The sequence below is a fragment of the Mchenga conophoros genome, linkage group LG3, assembly GCF_057382185.1.
Source record: "Mchenga conophoros isolate Kocher_MC1m ecotype Shallow Benthic linkage group LG3, M_conophoros_male_GT1.1, whole genome shotgun sequence".
Classification (NCBI taxonomy): domain Eukaryota; kingdom Metazoa; phylum Chordata; class Actinopteri; order Cichliformes; family Cichlidae; genus Mchenga; species Mchenga conophoros.
The window spans coordinates 6352246-6373470 of NC_140528.1; the positions used below are offsets into that span (position 1 = coordinate 6352246).

Sequence of the window (21225 nt, forward strand, 5' to 3'; positions counted from 1 at the left end):
CTGCACAGGTGAAGGTAGAAAGTGTGACTGGATCTATAGACTGGAAACAGAGAAACATGCTGAACATTTGAAGCTTTGCAGCAGAAATGTTCATGTTACAGATTAGAGATGGACCGATCCGATATTACGTATCGGTATCGGTCCGATACTGACCTAAATTACTGGATCGGATATCGGAGAAAAATAAAAAATGTAATCCGATCCATTAAATATCACGAAAGCACCTCACAAAACTTGCAACACGCCGTAACTCACCTCAGAACGTTAGCACGTCGGAGCAGTATGCATCACGTGATAGAGCAGCTGTGGCATGCGGGACCTGTCGTGGTCTGGATAGCATGTGGAGCTTCGCTAGCAACCCGGCATTTCATCTCCGACAAAGTTATCCCCGAGAGAAGTAAAGCAAGTGTGTAAGTCCATCTCTGAATGTTTGTAAAGCATTCCTGCGTTAAGCTTAACAAGCGACTGCCTCTCCGGCTGCTACTTCAATCATGAAACTGCTTAATGATCAGCTGATCGGCTTTTCTGTCACGAGTCCGTCTCTCTTGTTTGTTTTTGGCCCACTTTGCACCAGAAAGAGGAAACCAGTGGCTGAACAACAGCAGCACGTTTAAGCTTGATAAGCTGTTGTTAGAATTTATTTAATATTACTTTCTACACCAGGATCTTTTTCTACGTAGCTGACGCTGGTAACTGTGCAGGGGCGGATCTAGCAAAGTTTAGCCAGGGGGGCCGATAGGGCATGAACAGGGAAAAGGGGGCACAAAGACATACTTTTCTTTCTTATTCTCATTTAAAATGTCGAGCTTTTAATAAATAATTATCTGACACCCAAAGTTTTAATTTGATGTAAAATGAATAGAAGTCAATTACTGTATATGGTGACTATTAAGTCTAATATATATACCCTAGTAAGCTGTAGTACATTTTCCTTTGGGAAGGTACCATCTGTGCAGTCTGCAATTTTGTTGAAGAAAGATGTTGAATCTATTTAATATTTCTTGAAAAATAATTGATTTCTGTGCATTTTTTTCACACTGCATCAAATTAAGGTTGATTACGTCGATTAAGCATCATGAGGTGGAGCGTGAGGGGTGGTTCCCTATTTTTTATTTATTTATTTTTGTTGTTGCTGGGAGTTGGAACCCTATTAGTTAGGTTGCTTAATATTTACGCTAAGTACTCTTTAAAATACCAGAATAGGGAGGATGGTGTAGGTCTAAGTTTATTAGATTGATCAGTATTGCTGAACTATGAAATGTTTTTTTTGTATACAGGTATAACAGAATAGCTTTAGTGTAGTTGTTGTTTTAAACTTGAGTATGAACTTGCAGACTTGCAAAATGCAGCAAGATATTTAAAAAACAGTTTTGTTGATTAAAAAACACTATATCGGATTCATATCGGTATCGGCAGATATCCAAATTTATGGTATCGGTATCGGACATAAAAAAGTGGTATCGTGCCATCTCTATTACAAATACAGCAGAGCTGATCTGGGATCAGTGTGTTCACACCTGCAGCTACAACAAGGTTTCATGTCTCCACACGTCAGCATGTGAACTTTACTCTGACTCAGTCTGAGCAGTCAGACGGCATATTTTTAAAGTTAACACATCAGCACACACAGAGCTGAGCCCCTCCCACCTGTGCTGAGTTTCAGGTGGAGCCCCGCCTCCTTCCAGGAAGCAGCTCACCTGTGTGTCCGTGTTTAGTGTCCAGGTGTGGAGTGGAGCTTGTTGTTGGTGTGTGAAGAAACTGTAAGTTTGCTTTGTTTCCTCCTTTAACAGTTTGTCTTTAGGAACTTTACTGTTTGTTCAGCTCGTGTTTGATTTCTTCACACAACAAACTGTGTGTGTTTGTATTTCCGGTCTCTCCATTAAAGTCAGTGTGTAATGTTTCCTGGCTAACATCAGCTGTGTGCAGCTTAGTTCAGCACAAATCTGCCGCTCCATAGTTCACGGTAACGGACTCACAGCTGGACCAACGAGGCCGAGTGTGTCCGCCACTCTGAGCTACGTTCGTGTTTGTGTACTTGTAGTTTGTACTTTGAGTTCACTCAGAGCCCACAGAGGACGCAGCGTACGTGATGACGTCACAGCCCTTTACCTCCTTTACTGTCACTGTGATTAATATTTACACACGAGACACCTGCAGAGCTCTGACGCTGAGCTAGCACACAGCATGCTAACGCTAAGCTAACGCTAAGCTAACGCTAAGCTAACACTAAGCTAACGCTAAGCTAACACTAAGCTAACGCTAAGAGTTCTTACAGACACGAGTTAAAAAGCTTCTTTTAGTTTGTGATCAGAGTCCAGGACTGAGAGCAGCAGCAGAGCTGATGGATGATGAATTACTGGATGGAAGAAGCGTCTCATTAGCAGTGAATCAGTGTGTGTGCAGTTCTCTGCAAACTCAGCAGCAAGAATTAGTGTGAAGCTTTAACTCTGCTGATCCTCTTTGAATCCTGGATCAGCTGAAATGTTTAAAATGTTGTTCACACGTGTTGGACTGACTGAAGCTTCCAGTCACAGTGACTCAGTGTGTGTCAGTGAATGCATCGTGTGTGCTTCAGGCTCCATCTAGTGGACTGATAGCAGAGCAGCTGATGGCAGCTTCCTCTGCCTCACACTGCTGTCTGACTGCATCCAGCTGACACTGAGATGAAGCAGGAAAGAAGCAGCTGATATTTGGACAGCACACATGATGAAAGGAGGATTTCAGCTGATGTGCACATGAATGATTTGTTTCCTCTGCAGGTAGAAAGTGTGTGTGAGCTGATGTGAATTCTTTGGGTGAATTCTGAGCTTTTTGTGGATACGTGTCCATATTTGCATTAAAGACCTGAGAGCTGGAGGGTTAAAAGGCAGTTCACCCCCTTTGTACTGGGGGCGCTGGAGCTCAAGAGGTAAAAGGAGACATTAGGGCTCAATAAAAGCTCTGAGAACAAAACCTGAACTCAAACTGCTCAAACTCTAAATATTCTAAATAAGTAAATACATTGGACATGTGATGAGATTCATGTTCTCTCTCATGTTTTACAGTTGAAAGATGGAAAAATCTGTTGAGGAGCAGTTGCTGAACAGGCTGGAAGATTTGGGAGAAGAGGAGCTGAAACTTTTCCACTGGTACCTGGAAAAAGGACCCGGAGGTGATTTCACAACCATCAAAAAGAGCCGACTGGAGAACGCAAGGAAGGATGGACGTCATGGAACAGTGGATCTTATGGTGGAGACATACACTACTCGCCATGTAATGGAGGTGGCAGAGTTGATTTTAAAGAAGATGAATGAAGGTTAGTCAGAGAAAAAAGACATGACTCAGTGCAGTATCAGGACAACACTGTCACAGTTTATGGATGGAAAACTGAGGCTGTTTTAGTCTGAACTTTCAATTGTGTGTCTTTTCTCTTCTAAATTTGTTTGAGTACAAATATTATATTTAGACATCTTGATGCATGCTCAATCATGCAGGTAAGTAAATCTCCAAAAGTTGTTTTTGTTTTTTTATCTGAATGTAGCGTTTTCAGTGGGAGAAACGTTTCGTACATCTGTCACCATCTTACAATGCTGTGATTGCAGCCATTCCCCAACTCTCTGTGAATGGGACTCATGGTTATTGATCAGTGGTTGTTGATCAGTGGTCATGAGATTTTGCTTAATTACGATGAAGAAACTGACCTCCCAGCCCATTGTTCCTTCAGTGGGCTGGTTTCAGTCAATATCCAAATGTACAGTTTATAAGATTGAAACCTGCAGTCAGCTGAGACTGAAGAAGTCACTTGGGTGAGTGACGACACGTTTCTCCCAGAAAACACTACGTCCAGATGAACAGAATCAACTTTTGGAGATTATATTTAGAGTATTTTGAAGCCATGCAGGTCTTCATTGTTAAACAAACAGTTCCTTATTCATGGTGCACTTTACTCCAACAGGGAAACCCTCAGCCCAGGCATCTTCATCCTGTTTATCACAAGGTAATAATTCCTTAGTTTGTCTCAGGAGCCATTGGTAAGGTAGAAACACATGAAGCCTGCACTGACCAATAGGAACTCAGGTTGTTTCCATGTGGTATCTCTGTATCCTCATCTCTGTAGTGTAACTAAGCTCTGAGCCCCAGTTAATGAACAGTTGCCCATAAGTATAACCGCAGTTACCTACCTACTATCTTTATTTATAATACACTTCAAAACAGCCATAGGTGACACAAAGTGCTGTACATTGATACTAAATAATAACAATACATGTGATATAAAAAACAATAAAAAAGGTCAAATAACGAAAACAGACCGAGTCTCAGTGGGTCAGAAAGAATAAAATGGGTTTTAAGATGTGTTTTTGAAGTGGACAGTGAAGGGGGCTCTCTAACATGTAACGGCAAGTTAGTCCATAACTTATGAACAATGATAGAGAAGGCTATCTGAGTGAGCTGGTCAGCTGACTGATGAGGTGTGTAGGCGTGAAGAAGGTAAGGCAGGGCAAGACTGTGAAAAATGTAAAACTAAACACAACAATTTAAAAATGAACTCTAAAATATACAGGCTGCCAGTGGAGCGAGGCTAAGACAGGGGTAACATGCTCTCTTTTATAGGTTCTTCATGCAGCGGTGTTTTGAACCAGCTGAGCATGCGAGAGTAATGACTGACTCCCACATAAAGTCAATCACAGTAGTCCAGATGGGATGAAATAAAAGTATGGATCACTGTTTCAAAGTGCTGCCTAGAAACCACATGTTGTATTGTGTGTGTGACAAATAAAATTGTTGAATTTGAAAGAAAACATTTCACTGCTGTCAGTTGCCTAAAATAAAAAACGCTATACTTTGAAAAACTAGACAACAATTATAATTTACTTTCCAGTTTAAAATCACTGTCCAAATTAAACCCAAGGTCGGTAATAATTAGGGCTGGGTTTTTATAATCGATTTATCGATTAAAATCGATTCTGGCTTGGATAACGTGAAATCGATTCATTAAAATCCTGAATCGATTTTTTAATATAAATTTATTTTGCCCGAAACGCCAGAATCTCAGGTTAAACCTCACAAAATTTCAACAACCACCAAACAGCTAAGACAGTAAATGAGAGCAGGAACACGGATTCTGCACATAGACTTAAACACACAGCGCGGACCAGAATCAGTTACGGTGTGTTCACACCGAACGCGATGGACGCGAATAAAACGCCCCAAACGCCCCTAACTTGACGCGTGCACATTCGCGTCTCAACGCGTGTCCAAGAAAAATCCATCGCGCTCCAAAATATCATATTTTGACGCACGTGAACCGGAAATGTGGGAGGAATGTGGGAGGAAGTTGTGCCAGACATCTTTGCAAGATGGCAGCTATCGAGCTAGCGCTTGAAGAGAGAGTCTCCCTTCTCTATGTACTGTGGAGAGCAGAGCAGCAGCGTAAAAGACGTCCTCGCCGTACCTGGGTCCATCAGGTCCTCCAGAGGCGTGAGCAGTTTGGTGAGTTTCACCACTTGCTCCAGGAGCTGCGCCTGGATGACGGCCGATTCCAGCGCTATCACCGTCGGCCAGTTTGAGGACCTGCTTTCCCTCGTCGGTCCCAGCATTGCCCGCCTAGACACCAACTACAGACGCTCAATCCCACCTGCAGAGCGCCTGTCCGTCTGCCTGAGGTTAGTAAAACTATTTAATACGGTAGTCCTTTATTGATATCTGTGCTAATATGCTAATCCATCCAGTTATACACTGCTAACATGGATGTGCTATGCTAACAGTGAATGCTGTCGGTGTTTACTGAAAGCAAACTGTGGTACAGAGACGACTCTTTATAATATTTCTAGTGATACTCAGAAGCTCTCATCAAGTCCCGATTTAATTCGATTTATGCTGTTATCAGTGTTTGCATGATAGCATGGCTGTGGTGTCACATCAATGTATGCGCTCGGTGTTTGCTGATATCAAACTGTAGCATTAGGACCACTGAGTTAACCTTGTAGTGATACTCACTCCTTTTTATTTAGACCTGGTTTAATTCTGGGATAGTTGAATATTTGTATATAATCCCTGCAGCTGTCAGACTCTATAGCAGGGGTCACAGCCTTTATTAAAACAGAGTTAGATAAAACTGTGAACAGTTTGGTTCATCTCTAGTTACATGGTTCTATCTTGATAAGCTGTCTTATCACAGATTAATTTTTCAAAAATATTAATGATTTAAGCAAGGAAAGGGCTACATGTCAACACACAACTCTTTATTTCTATTAATGTCTCACTTCATTCCTACCTGATTGACATGTTTAGGAATTATGAGTGATTGGCTCACTGTAGTTGTGAAAGTTGCTACCAATCAAATTATGATATGTTAAAGTTAAAACAAAACACAACTGTTTTAGATATTATCTAATATACATTTTGTAATTATCCTTATAATTACAAAATGTTTTATGTAAGATTTAAGTTTTGTGATTTAAATCTGACATCACAAAAGTATTTTGGAATTTGAATGATGTATTTTGTAACTGCAGTACACATAATACTGATTTTGAACAATTTTGTCCAGGTTCCTTGTCACCGCGGACTCCTTCAGCACCAAGCGTTCAGTTACAGAGTCGGTGTGTCAGATCACCCCCCAGGCAGCGACGTCCATCTGGGACTGTCTAGTGGACGACTTCATGGCTGTGCCTTCACCTGGAGACTGGCGGTCCATCACAGAGGGATTCCAGGAGCGCTGGAACTTCCCTCTGTGCTGTGCAGCTCTGGATGGGAAGCACATCCAGACAAAGGCACCCCATATATCATATAGGAGACACACACATTGATATACACTAAATATTCATTTCATTTCTTTTTTGTGGTGCCCAAATTGATGCACCTGCTTGATTTTGTTTAAACAATTATTGCACACTTTCTGTAAATCCAGTAAACTTCTTTTCACTTCTCAAATATCACTGTGTGTGTCTCCTGTATGATATTTAACTGACATTTTTTATTGTAACAACCAACGATTTATACAGGAAAATAATGTCTATTAACAAGGTTGCCCAAACTTCTGCATCCCACTGTATCAGTATATTTTGTCATTAGTATAATATGAAATAAATTCTACATGTGTCAAGTTGTGTGCCAACATTTGCGGTGTAGTAGAACTGAGACATTAGTCATTATAAACATTTATTTGAAATAATATTAAAAGTCTCAAACAGAAAAACATTAAACATAAATATATAAAATATAAGAATTTACAGAGAGACAGGAATAAAAAGGACCAGCTGCTCTCCAGAGCAGGAACAAGGCTGAGGAGGAAATGCTCCATTGGAGACTGGTGTGGCCTCTTCAGGGACTCCAGGATGGCCAGCTCCACCGCCGATGGACCGTCCTGGGACCCGTCCCTCATCTGCCTCGGAGCCGTCCTCCCCTGTGGGCCTGTAAAACAGCACAAAACACAAAGAAATGAGAAGGCTGCTACTAGATTTTAATTTCAACATTGAAAAAAAAAAAAAACAATAACAGGATATAATCAGATTGGTTGTAGATATTTAGTAAAGGTGATCACAAGGGAATCCCACCGACTAAAAAGGTATCAGTGCTTGCTGTACATATCTGTGGGTGCAGCAGCAGGAGCTCAGGGGCTGGGGATGCTCTGCTGCAGAATCAGTTGGTTCTATCAATACAGTATTAAATGTTAACAGGTTGGATATAATAATCGTAGAGTAGACAGTGGTCCCTCATTTATTGCAGGGGTTCTCAGAATAACTAGCCCCTGGCCACGCACTTTATACACTGTTTTCCACACACACACATGAACATTGGTCACAGTTCTCACAATTGATTCTCAAAGTGCAAACCTTTGTAGATTGCAAAACGTAAAAGTATTATTATGCCGCGGTTTGTCTTCATCTGCCCGCCACTTTCGTGCACCTTTTTCCCTCGCGGTGCAGGTGTTTATTTCCGAATGAGCGGTGGCTTGCTAGCTTTTGTGCGGCTTCCCCGGGTCAGTGAAAACTTTCAAAAGAGAAATGAATGAACTTACCAGGTTGCCCGATCTCTTCACATATCTTCCTCCAAGCTCGGTCCTTTTTATTCCTGTCTCGGTACTGAAAGCAGCTGGTGTTGTACAGCTCCGAGTTGTTTGCTACCGCATTGATTAGCCTTCCCTCCATTGAAGTATGAAGAGATTTGGCTGGATCTGCCCCTTTGACCTAGGTCACAGCCACGTCACCAGGCTCCTGATTGGTTGTCGCGGCGCGATTTGACGCTGGAGTTCAGCTTTTTCCAACTCGAGCGGTAGACGCGAAACGCGCGTATGCACAAAATGCAACACAAAAACTCATGCGCGTGGTTTTATTCGCGCGTCAAACGCGCCAGACGCGCTACACTGACGCGCGTTTCACGCGTTTTCGCGACGCAAATCTGCTTCCGAATTTTCGCGACGCAAATCTGCTTCCGAATTTTCGCGGGACCCGCAATCGCGCGTCATCGCGCCTTTCCATTGACTTTACATGTAAACCTGACGCTCTATTAGCGTCCATCGCGTTCGGTGTGAACACACCGTTAGATGTCGCCTTTCTCACGGTTGGGTCTGCGCTTTGTGTTCACGCCCTTTATGCGCCGATTCTAAAGCTGTTAGTTTGATGTCTCTCCAAACAATATTGACCGAACCAGCAGCAAATGAAGATCCAAACTACGCTTCACATAAACATCGTCATGAATTCACTCTGACTTTTACTGTTTTGCTTCGACCACGATGCACAGCTCTCTCTCTCTCTCTCTCTCTCTCTCTCTGTACTTCAAGAACAGTTTCCCTTTCTTCATTATTCGCTTACTTGTTACGCACAAGTCTACTGTTGCTTACAGCTCTGTCGGCCGCTGTTTTTTTCCCTTTTGCATTCTTCCGAAAAGAAAACCTCATTTCTGCCGTTCAATACTGAGCAAATTTAAACTTTTTAAAATTATTCAAAATGCAAAATGCTTAGCCGTGTCTCTAATAAAACCGCTGTAACGTCAGAGGTAACGTTCATATGTTGATTAATGGTTTTTTTCCTTTTTTTTGGGTTTTTTTTTGGTTTTTTTTGTTCTTTTCTTTCGTTTTTGATGTACTGCAGAATATTTTTATAAAATCCAGTGGCGGGCTGCCCAAGCGTATCAAAGTAGCGGACACACGGAAAGAAGAAACACATGAAAACATGGCAGAGCCGGTTGTCTACGCTAGAGCTGATGGGGATGAACAGCATTTTCCTCACATACAAAGAATGTTTTGCTTAAAAGCAGCACAAAAGAGCAGCTATGTCTTCAGTGAGAGCCAAAACAAACCAACTTTTCAGCGTCAAACAACTCAGTTCATGTAACCTGAGGAAACCTAAGTTTTCTCTAAATATCCTTTAGCTGTGGTTAGCTGGATGTCAGTCTTATGTGTCGAGCTCGAGCTGCGAGTCATATTTTCGGCGCTACGTTGTAGTGAGATAAGTTTGTGGGTATTTTGTGCAGCTTCGGCTGTCTTTTTAACTGCTCGCTGGTTAGCTAGCGTGAGCTATAAGCTAACAGCTAGCATGGTTAATGACGCTAGAGTTCCACGCACATGCAAACAGCTCGTCTCTACTGCTTTAACTGTTAAAACAGAAGACAATACTGCAGCTGACAGGGTTTATTATGTGAAACAGCAGCTTGTTTAGTTTAAACAGTCTGCATTAAGCTGGGCAAACACTGTGCGATTTTTTTTTTTCAGTCGCGTTATTCAGCTCCTGCTCAAACTGTACAATTAAATCGCAGAGGTTAGAAGTTCATAGGTCACGATGCAGGGTCTCACACTATATGGCCTGATGCTCTGATGCGACCCGAGTGCTCAAACTGTGCCTTCATAACATGAAGCTTATCATACAAAATCTGTCCCTCGCTCTCCCTCTCTCTGTCTTACAGACACACACACCATCAACTTTGCTAAATTACTAATGAAAAACATTGACCAGGCAGCTGTGATTGAGTAGCAATGTCCATCCAACTCTTTTCATGGTTGTTGTAGTCATAATAATTTTGTGAGGCCACATTGAAAAGTGTTGGATACAGAAGCGTAGTACGGAAGCGTAGAGCCGCCACCCAGGCAAAAGAAAAATAGAGCTATGTCACATTATAACGTGAAAAGTTTATTATTATAGTATACTATTGTTCTAACAATATTAGATATAGTTCTAACAATATACTTTTCATGTTTGTACAATATACTATCATTTAGGTACAATATACCTATTACAATATACATAATTCTCACGTTCGTACTTGCACTCGTTCTTATTTTAAACTTAATCTGGAATGCAGGATATGAATGACAAGATTTTGTTTTTCATATTTTTCATTATTTTTCAGTTTCAATTTTTTCTTCGGTTTCATTTTAAGCTGGCATCATTTTAGCCCTACACACCCTAAAATTTAGTAAGTGAAACCTCAGAATTCATTGTAAGCAAAAGGAGAGGGCAAGAACGTCATTCTACGACGAATGTTTGGATTTGTTACATGCCTGCAAATGTATTTTCTAAACTACATGGAGGAATTTTGATGATCGTCATAAACCTGTGAAACTACTTAGATCTAATGTGAGCTGTATTTAATTAAACACAAGTGTTCTTTACTTTTAAAAACCATGCAAACTGATTGCCTTAAAGAAGAAAAGCATGAGTCATTTGACTTAAATGCCACATTTTTATATAATCAAGTTCAAGTTCAAATTTTATTCATCACCTGCAGTGTCAGGTTGCCCTGCAGTGGAATGAACCCGCCCCCCGACCATACACACACAACACAGACATCACATGGGGATACAAGTCAGAGAACGTTGCATTATAGAAAAAACACTGAAATCTACACTACAATGGGAAAGTACAAGGGGAAAAAAGAGACCTCTGCTCATGCTGGGCTATAGAGGACAGCATGAGAACAGGAAACAAAAAAACTCCTCTGCACAGAAAGCACATAAATGTCCACAGTACAACATTATAGAGCACGTGACCAACAACAAGGTTGGTTAGGGGATAAGGAGTAATCCCAGGCAACACAGCAGCCATCCTGCCACTGCGCCGACTCTCCGGCGTGGGCCCAGACCCGCCTCGTGTTCCCAGGAGGCAACAAGCATCGAAGGCATTGGAAGGGGAGGGGGGATGTGTGAGTGCTTATCAGTGTAAATGTATGTGTGTGCGTGTCCATAGTTCAGCTGAGACAGTGTCCTCCGCCCTATCAGGCTAAGTAAACAGTCTACCAGCCAACCCAGGTGGCCTTGCATGGAATGGGAAGGAACAGACTCAACACAGTCGTTATCAGGGTGTTTTTGTTCAGCTCAGGCCTTGAGCCCACAGCTGGCGCCAAAGGGGTAGCCGCATTATATGATTTGTGATTTTTCTTTTACAAACAACTCATGAGAATTTCAAGCTGTTTTTAACACTCCGACACCGACACTGGTCTCTCAATCTCCCGCTGGATAGCTGCGAGCCTCTCAATTATGTTATTTACCTTCAATTCTGTGGTCTTTTCAGGCTTTTGCTCACAGAGCAGATTCTGAGACTTCACGACCGCAGCCAACTGATCCGCGATGTAATCCAGCTTCCGCCCCAAGGTGTTGTTCCGAGTGGATTCTTCCTTGATGTAATCCAATATACACTCAGAGGTGTTATTCTGAGCCTTCACTGCAGCCGTTAGCGCCTCCAAGCTCTTAACCTGCTGCATTCACTGAGCCCTTTCTGAGAAGCCGCACCTCGTCCCATCCTTTCAATCCCAGCGGGCAGCCTTGTGGGGGTTTGAACAGCCGGTTCCGCTTTCTTAATTCTCCGATAAACCAGGGCCAAGCCAGCTCCGATCAGCAAGAACCCTGTTATCATGGTTCCGAATAGGTAGATATCTTCAGCGTCCTCGATCGACAGTCCCGCCAGGCACACGATCCTCCATGTCTGCCATTCGTCCATCGTGTATCCGGCAGGGAAAGTCCCTCCAGGGCACTCGGGCTCTCCCGAGCCCAGACAACTCGTTGAGAAAAGGGTGTCAATAGCATTCAGAGACCAGTTGATCAAATCCATAATTCTCTTTTAGGTTTTTAGACACAGACTGTGAGAGAGTGTTCCAGGGAAGTGAAATACACATGAGACAAGACAAAGACACAAGAGGCTAAGCAGGGAAGATAAGGGGAAGGAGAAGAGGAGAAAAGTGCGACTGCCTTCGCCAAGAGCCAAACGAGAAGGAACATGTTTAGTGTGGCCAGAAAGGGTTTACATTATCTTTCGCCATTGTAATTTACGACAAGAATTAAATGTGAATTACTGAATCTCTCTCAGATGCTTATTTAAATAACATAGCAGTGTTGTTATTTTTGGTGACAAAGTTTGGAGAAGAGGCACAGAAAGCAGAAACCTGTTTAGCCTGCACATGTTGGCATCAGGTACATATGAAAAGCTGCAAAGCAATACAGATGTGTAGGTTCAAAACATTTAATGTGGCTGTTTTCAGGAATTACATTTAGGAATTCCTGTAGCCCCTTTTTTCTGGTTTTCTGGTAGAATAAGTATATTAAAAACTAAAACGTATGATAGGCTCAACAAAGGACAAAGTACGTCAGATAGCTCCTTCAGACCAGATTTGTATTTTTCCTTCTTTTTTCCTTTTTTTGATTCAGATGCTCTTCAGAAGTGTCAGCCTAAACTTAAGTCTAAGCTGAAGAAGTTCCAGCGTGTGTTTGAGGGCATCGCTAAAGCAGGAAAACCAACCCTTCTGAATCAGATCTACACAGAGCTCTACATCACAGAGGGAGGGACTGCAGAGGTCAATGATGAACATGAGGTCAGACAGATTGAAACAGCATCCAGGAAACCAGATGGACCAGAAACAACCATCAGACAAGAAGACATCTTTAAAGACACACCTGGAAGAGATGAACCAATCAGAACAGTGCTGACAAAGGGAGTGGCTGGCATTGGGAAAACAGTCTTAACACAGAAATACAGCCTGGACTGGGCTGAAGACAAAGCCAACCAGCACATCCAGTTCATATTTCCATTCACTTTCAAAGAGCTGAATGTGCTGAGGAAGAAAAAGTTCAGCTTGGTGGGACTTGTTCATCGCTTCTTTACTGAAACCAAAGAAGCAGGAATCTGCAGCTTTGAAGACTTCCAGGTTGTGTTCATCTTTGATGGTCTGGATGAGTGTCGACTTCCTCTGGACTTCCACAAAACTGTGACTGATGTTACGATGCCCACCACAGTTGATGTACTTCTCACAAGCCTGATCAGGGGGAATCTTCTTCCCTCTGCTCACGTCTGGATAACCACACGACCTGCAGCAGCAGACCAGATCCCCCCTGAGTATGTTCACAGGGTGACAGAGGTCAGGGGGTTCACTGACCCACAGAAGGAGGAGTACTTTAGGAACCGATTCAGAGATGAGGAGCAGGCCAGCAGGATCATCTCCCACATCAAGACATCTCGAAGCCTCCACATCATGTGCCACATCCCAGTCTTCTGCTGGATCACTACTACAGTTCTGGAGCGTGTCCTGAAAACCAGAGAGGGAGGACAGCTGCCCAAGACCCTGACTGAAATGTACATCCACTTCCTGGTGGTTCAGGCCAAAGTGAAGAAGGTCAAGTATAATAGAGGACGTGCAACAGATCCACACTGGAGCCCAGAGAGCAGGAAGATGATGGAGTCTCTGGGAAAACTGGCTTTTGATCAGCTGCAGAAAGGAAACCTGATCTTCTATGAATCAGACCTGACAGAGTGTGGCATTGATATCAGAGCAGCCTCAGTGTACTCAGGAGTGTTCACACAGATCTTTAAAGAGGAAAGTGGACTGTACCAGGACAAGGTGTTCTGCTTCATCCATCTGAGTGTTCAGGAGTTTCTGGCTGCTCTTCATGTCCATCTGACCTTCATCAACTCTGGACTCAATCTGCTGGAAGAACAACAGACAACCTCCAAGAAGTCTGAAACAAGAGAATCTGCAGAGAAACACTTCTACCAGAATGCTGTGGACAAGGCCTTGCAGAGTCCAAATGGACACCTGGACTTGTTCCTCCGCTTCCTCCTGGGTCTTTCCCTGCAGACCAATCAGACTCTCCTACGAGGTCTGCTGACACAGACAGGAAGTAGCTCACAGACCAATCAGAAAACAGTCCAGTACATCAAGGAGAAGCTCAGTAAGAATCTGTCTGCAGAGAAAAGCATCAATCTGTTTCACTGTCTGAATGAACTGAATGATCGTTCTCTAGTGGAGGAGATCCAACAGTCCCTGAGATCAGGAAGTCTCTCCACAGATGAACTGTCTCCTGCTCAGTGGTCAGCTCTGGTCTTCATCTTACTGTCATCAGAAGAAGATCTGGATGTGTTTGACCTGAAGAAATACTCTGCTTCAGAGAAGGCTCTTCTGAGGCTGCTGCCAGTGGTCAAAGCCTCCAACAAAGCTCTGTGAGTAAACTCATCGCTTCATTCTTAAAATCATGGGAAATAAATCAGAGGTGCTCAGTTCAAAGAACACTACCACTTTAGAAAAATTAAAAAATAGTCACTAAAATAGTCATGATACTTTAAATATTTCTCTCCAGCAGGACATGTCAGCATTTCTGAAATATTTTTGTCTTCAACTCGAATCAAAGCACAATCCAGATCCAGCCTATAAGAACATGAGCTCTGATCCTTCAGCCCCTCTGACAGGTTTATTATCCTCAAGTTGTTCACTTGTCTCCAACAACCAGGAGTCTAGCTCTGTTTTTTAAAGCAAATACTTGAGCTACCAGACTGCACCTACATCGTTTTCAGATGTTCTTATTTTAAGGTCTGGTTTGTGTCTCATATTTATTGCAATCCCCCATGTCTCTCTGTTTTTCAAATATAAATCTGTTACCTCGGTGTGGCCAGAACAACATGGTGAACCCAAAATACAGACAAAGGTGAAGGAACTGAATATTACTAGACGTGAAGGCTTTATTTACACACAGGAACTTGACACTTGGAATTTTTTAACATGAACTGTGAACTATGGCGGAAGTCAAGCACTTGAAGCTGTGAGCATGAAGTGGGCTCTATGGTAGGTTTCCGGAAATGGGTCTTGGTTGATGGTAATCTGAGTCACTGTAACAGAGGTAGAGCAGCATCAGAAAGATCACTGGTGGAGGTTACAGTAAGTGAACGAGGTTATCTTCAATGTCTTATTTGGGGTTTCTGTAGCTCAGGAGGTAAAGCTGGTCTGATCTGACCTACTGATCAGAAGGTTGGTGGTTCGATCCCTGGCTCCTCCAGTCTGCATGTCAAGTATCCTTGGGCAAGATACTAACCCCAACTTGCTCTCCGATGCATCCATCAGAGTATGAATGTGCGTGAATGTACTTAGAAAGCACTAAGTTCAGATAAAGTGTTTGTGAGAATGGGTGTGATTGGGTGGATGTGGCATGTCGTATAGAGCGCTGTGAGTACTCCGTGAGAGTAGAAAAATGCTATATAAGAATCAGTCCATTTACCATTTACTTGTCAGTAATTGGAAAGCAACTTGGGGAAGGCAGGTGGTGAGGTCTGGGTGAGTACTTGTTAGCTTTGAATCCAGGCCAAGTGGTCCAGTAAGTCTAAGAGACGAAAGGCATTAATGTGGCTGTGAGTGAATCAAGAAGACCAGCATCCAGGAAAACGTGACTGAACTGCAAGGGTGAGTAGATGATCCGAGGATTAGGAGGTTAGCAGAGTTATTGGGAGTGCTGATGTTATATTCAGCCTAGTAGATTACTGTCAGGTGTGGACAATGGACAGGCTGACCAGGCTTCACCCAAAGGCAGAAACCAGAGTCTAGTGGGAAACCACCGCCGCTCACACAGACCATGACAGCAGCATGACCCCCCCCCCCAAAGCATTCTCTTTCACTTGGCATCATTTACCTCTCCCTGCTCCAATTTCTGATGTGTCCACCTTTGCAATGATAACTGTGATCAGGGTGAACCAAAAAGGTGCCGTGGTGAACAGATACTTAAGTTTGGTGAATGCAGTTTCAGCTTTGGGGGACCAGATGCATGCTGAGACTTGAGTGGTGCAGCTACCTGACTATAGTTGCAAATGAACCCTCTATAAAAAATTGCTATTCCCAAAACCCATTGGAGATGCTTCTTGAATCTACAATGGGTACAAGGGGTAGGCCACTCTGTGAAAGCTTTCACATTTGCCAGATCCGTCTTCACCTGCCCCCGTGCCAAAATGTAACTGAAAAAAGTTATTGATGAGGAATGGAATTCACACTTTTTTGCTTTGACATAAGGTTTATTCTCCAGCAAACGTTGGAAAAATAGCATGGACATGAGACTGATGTTCCTCGCAGGTTTTGGGAAAAATGAGGATATCATTCAGATACACCAATACGAACCTGTCAAGGAATTCCCGGAGGACATCGTTAACTAGTCTTGAAACATTGCGGGAGCATTAGTTAACCCAGGCGGCATGACCAAATACTCGTAGTCCCCCAATGGCATGTTTAAAACGGTCTTCCACTTGTCTCCCTGATTGATCTGGAAAAAGTGGTAAGCGTTGCGGATGTGGGGTTTTGTAAACCCAGTGGCACTGTGAAATGGCCTGAAAGCAGAGCTAATGAGGTAATAGGTACTTATTCTTGATGGTAATATCACTGAGGCCCCTGAAGTAAATGCATGGCCAGAGAGAGCCATCCTTTTTCCCCACAAAAAAGAAGTTCCAACTTGAGATGACAATCGTTGGATTATGCCTGCACCGAGGGATTCCTTAATGTACTTTTCCATAGCCGCACACTCAGGTCTAGACAGGTTATAGAGCCAGCTAGAAGGCCGGGTGGAGGCAGAGAGTAGTTCTATGGTGCTGTCCTGTGGTTTGTGAGGTGGCAGTGAAAGCGCTTTACTTTTGCTAAATACTTCCTGAAGATCATGACATTTGGTGGGGACAGAGGAGAGATCTAAAACAGTCTCAGTGTTGGTTGATGGTTCCACAGGTTCCGGTGGACGGGCAGAAACAAGGCAATTTGAATGACAGAACAGACTCTAACTGATTACCCTCTGACCTGACCAGTCTAAGTGGGGGTTATGTAATTCTAGCCAAGGAAACCCGAGTATGAGTGGTTTGTGAGGTGCATGAAAAGCAAAAAAGGTAAGTGTTTTCTTGTGATTGCCAGGGGTGACAGGCTCTGTGCGCTGAGTTATGTGAGGGGACACTCGGTTATTTAATGACTTAGTGGGAATGGGCGGATTAAGGGGGCATAGAGGGATGTTTAACTGTCTCGCTAACTCAGACTCCATGAGGTTCTAATTGAACAAGAGCCTGAAAGGTCTGGTTAACTAGAACAGAGAGTTGGAGTTGCAATCTGGGTTTTTATGTTTGTGTGAGTATCCTCCACCCTTATCCCTGAACTTTCCAGTGGGCAGACCCTGGTGTGGAATCGAAAACAGACAGGTTCATCACGAGAAGCAAGCTGATCTTTCATGGTTTGATTTAATGACTGAAAAACATACAGCGGACGGTGGTTAGCACTGTTGCCGCACAGCAAGAAGGTCCTGAGCAAAAGTCTTTACAAACTCAACCAGGAAATCATCATGCGAGCAGAAAGAAAGAGGATGAGCAGATAGGTAAGCAAGAGAAACCCGCCAGCGTCCCAGGTTTCCAGAGAAGGTTCAGGTTCTAGGTACCTGAAATGGGATGTAATTCAATTCAATTCAATTTTATTTATATAGCGCCAAATCACAACAGTCACCTCAATGCACTTTATATTGTACAGTAGATCGTACAGTAATAGATACAGAGAAAAACCCAACAATCATATGACCCCCTATGAGCAAACACTTTGGCGACAGTGGGAAGGAAAAACTCCCTTTTAACAGGAAGAAATTTTTGGTGTCAAAGTCAAAGCACAGATCCACCCAGTCTCTGTATTTCAGCTTATTTCCTTTATACACACATTTAACAGGAACAGTTTCAGACAGCTAGTGTTTACCTGACATTACCTGCGTACCTCACAGTTTGCAGGTAATGGGCATAATAATTACTGAACAGAGACATCCTGCTGTGAACTTTGTTGCTGTGGATCTAAAATGTAAAAATACATCTGAGAAGATTTCTAATCATGATTTTATGAGCCCCCAAAGTTTGATTCTGTTCATCTGGATGTAGCGCTCTCAGCGGGAGAAACATTTTGTCACTCATCAAGATGACTTCTTCAGGCTCAGCTGACTGCAGCTTTCCCCAATCTTATAAAGAGTACATCTGCATAATGACTCAAACCTAATGGTCAAGGAACTGACCTCCCAGCCTTATTGTTCCTTCAGTGGGCTGGTTTCAGTCATTATGCAAATGTACTTTTTATAGGGTTGGAAACCAGAAGTCAGCTGAGACTGACGAAGTCACCTGGATGAGTGACGAAATGTTTCTCCCACTGAAAGCGCTACGTCCAGATGAACAGAATCAACTTTTGGGATTTACTAACCTGGATGATTGAGCATGGATCAAGACGGGTTTTTATGAGGTTTACAGTTTCTTATAATTTCTAAACCAGAAGGTTGAGGAGATGGAGCTCATGATAACTGGCTACTGCCCTTCAGCGTGCTTTATGAAATCATCCAATCAAAATAAAGTTGGCCTTTAGGGAGAGCGGGGCTTTAAAGGGGAATGAGCCAAAGCAGCTTTTAGACAGAAAATGAAATGAGAGTCCAGGATGTGATACATTATTTATAACTACATTTACAGTAATCACACATATTAGAATTAATAAAGTGACCAGCAGTACTGTAGTAAGTGTAATACTGCAGTACTCACAGGCCTGTGCCAGCAGACACTGAACTACTGTCACTAAATCAACCTGGTCTTCACTGGTTTCCATTTACATACATTGGAATAATTGTGTTTAATTTGAAATAGTTTTCTTCTGTTACACTTAAATTCTTGAACATTTTTTATTTAATTGTGCATTGTAGTGTACTCATTTGTACACATTTGATTACTTACATTCAACATATAAAGAGATTTTATTTGATAATAAATATTATTGTCTTGTTGTTCTTGTTATTTTTTTCAGGCTGAGCAGCTGTAACCTGTCAGAGAAAGGCTGTGAAAATTTGTTGTCAGTGGTCAGCTCCCAGTCCTGTAGTCTGAGAGAGCTGGACTTGAGTACCGACAGCCTGGAGGCTTCAGCAGTAAAGCTTCTGTCTGCTGCAGTGGAGAGTCCACACGCCAAACTGAATATTCTGAGGTCTGACCGATTTGTATTCTTTTTTCTTTTGTTTGTTTGTTTTGTTTTGTTTTTAACTGAGAAAATAAATCCAGCAATTTAAACAGTAGAGGTAAACTTGATCAATTTACTGTTGTTTCGTACCACATCTGCTCAGCATAAAACAACAAGGATTCTTAAAATATAAGATTAGTTATTGCACCCTGATTACACTTTAACATCAGTCTTTGTTCATGTTTTCATTTTCAGACTCAACGTCTGTGAACTTCTAGCGGAAAACTGTGAAGCTGTGTCCTCAATGCTCAGCTCTCAGTCCTCTACTCTGACAGAGCTGGACCTGAGTATCAAAAATGTGCAGGATTCAGGAGTGAAGATTCTGTCTGCTGGACTACAAAGTTTAAACTGTAAACTAAATACTCTGAGGTCAGATCAATTGACATTTTGTTTTTTTTAAATGAACCAATTAAACATTTTATTCAAGGCTTCCGGTTCCGGCGCTCGTGGGGATGGACACCTAGTACGAGAGCTCTCGACTGAAACTTATTAAAACTGCCCCAAGTAAATTAATACACTATCTAAGTGCACATAAAGAGGAAAAAGGGGTTTAAATGATGTCCAGAAAGAACAAAATAGCTAAGAAGTTAACGTTTGAAAACGTGGAAGATGGCAATGTGCAGCTAACAGAAGGGGCTAACATTAGCCCCTATAGGGCTAGCCGAGGCCACTCTCCCACTCCTAGCCGCGAGGATTCTGGGACAGAAGATGAGGTTGACCCAGCAAGTTTGACGCTGATACTGAAAGAACTGAGAGGCGTTGGGAAAGAGGTGAAAGAATTTCGAAAAGACACGAAAGCGCAACTGGTGGAAATAAGGGGTGAGTTGGATAAAGCCAATGCGCGGCTTAATGATGTGGAAACCAGGGTTGCAGAACACAAAGATAAGCTCCAGAACACAGACAAGATTTTGTCTGAGATACTAACAATGCAATTCAATGTTATTTATATAGCGCCAAATCACAACAAAAGTCACCTCAAGGCACTTCATAGATACAGAGAAAAACCCAACAATCACATGACCCCCTATGAACAAGCACTTTGGTGACAGTGGGAAGGAAAAACTCCCTTTTAACAGAAAGAAACCTCTGGCAGAACCAGGCTCAGGGAGGGGCGGGGCCATTTGCTGTGATTGGTTGGAGTGAGAGAAGGAAGACAGGATAAAGACATGCTGTGGAAGAGAGACAGAGGTTAATAACACATATGATTCAATGCAGAGAGGTCTGTTAATACATAGTGAGTGAGAAAGGTGACTGGAAAGGAAAAACTCAATGCATCATGGGAATCCCCGGCAGCCTACATCTATTGCAGCATAACTAAGGGAGGATTCAGGGTCACCTGGCCCAGCCCTAACTATATGCTTTAGCAAAAAGGAAAGTTTGAAGCTGATCTTCAAAGTAGAGAGGGCGTCTGTCTCCTGAACTCAAACTGGGAGCTGCTTCCACACCCAGTCCAACATAGCCAGGCTTTCTTTGCTGCTTTGACAAAACCTCAAATCCCAGTCAGAGATGATGAGCATCATCACAGTGATGATCATTTCTCTATTAACCCAGGCTTTCTGCTTCAGGATCAGAAAACAAGGAGACCTTTAAACATAATTTCACTAAATGGATGGATTGAGCTCAGCCTACAGATGAACTGGTGCCAGAGATCATAAAGAACATCAAACAGTCAAATTCAACACTTTTAATGGAAATATGAGATTAATCTTAAAAGTAGAGATAGTGTCTGTCTCCTGAATCCAAACTGGAAGCTGGTTCCACAGAAGAGGGGCCTGAAAACTGAAGGCTCTGCCTCCCATTCTACTTTCAAATACTCTAGGAACAACAAGTAGGCCTGCAGTGTGAGAGCGAAGTGCTCTAATGGGGTGATATGGTACTACAAGGTCATTAAGATAAGATTGGGCCTGATTATTTAAGATCTTGTATGTGAGGAGCAGGATTTTGAATTCAATTCTGGATTTAACAGGAAGCCAATGAAGGGAAGCCAATACAGGAGAAATCTGCTCTCTCTTT

At 42.6% G+C, this 21225-nt stretch overlaps 3 protein-coding genes and 1 pseudogene across 3 annotated transcripts in view; 3 read left to right on the forward strand and 1 right to left on the reverse strand.

The window, feature by feature from the left end:
- Positions 1-21225, forward strand: part of LOC146577100 (protein NLRC3-like) — a 104915-nt gene that overhangs the window by 69427 nt on the left and 14263 nt on the right. The gene's annotated exons all lie outside the window — the stretch shown is intronic.
- On the forward strand, positions 2821-14406 carry LOC146577104 (protein NLRC3-like). Its single transcript, XM_085268160.1, has 4 exons — positions 2821-2908; positions 3045-3295; positions 3935-3976; positions 12617-14406. The coding sequence occupies exons 2-4, from the start codon at positions 3052-3054 to the stop codon at positions 14404-14406; spliced, it is 2076 nt and encodes a 691-aa protein (XP_085124286.1). The 5' UTR covers positions 2821-2908; positions 3045-3051.
- LOC146577105 (uncharacterized) lies at positions 5343-7376 on the forward strand. Its single transcript, XM_085268199.1, has 2 exons — positions 5343-5642; positions 6530-7376. The coding sequence occupies exons 1-2, from the start codon at positions 5383-5385 to the stop codon at positions 6786-6788; spliced, it is 519 nt and encodes a 172-aa protein (XP_085124325.1). The 5' UTR covers positions 5343-5382; the 3' UTR covers positions 6789-7376.
- On the reverse strand, positions 11350-12657 carry LOC146577106 (uncharacterized; annotated as a pseudogene).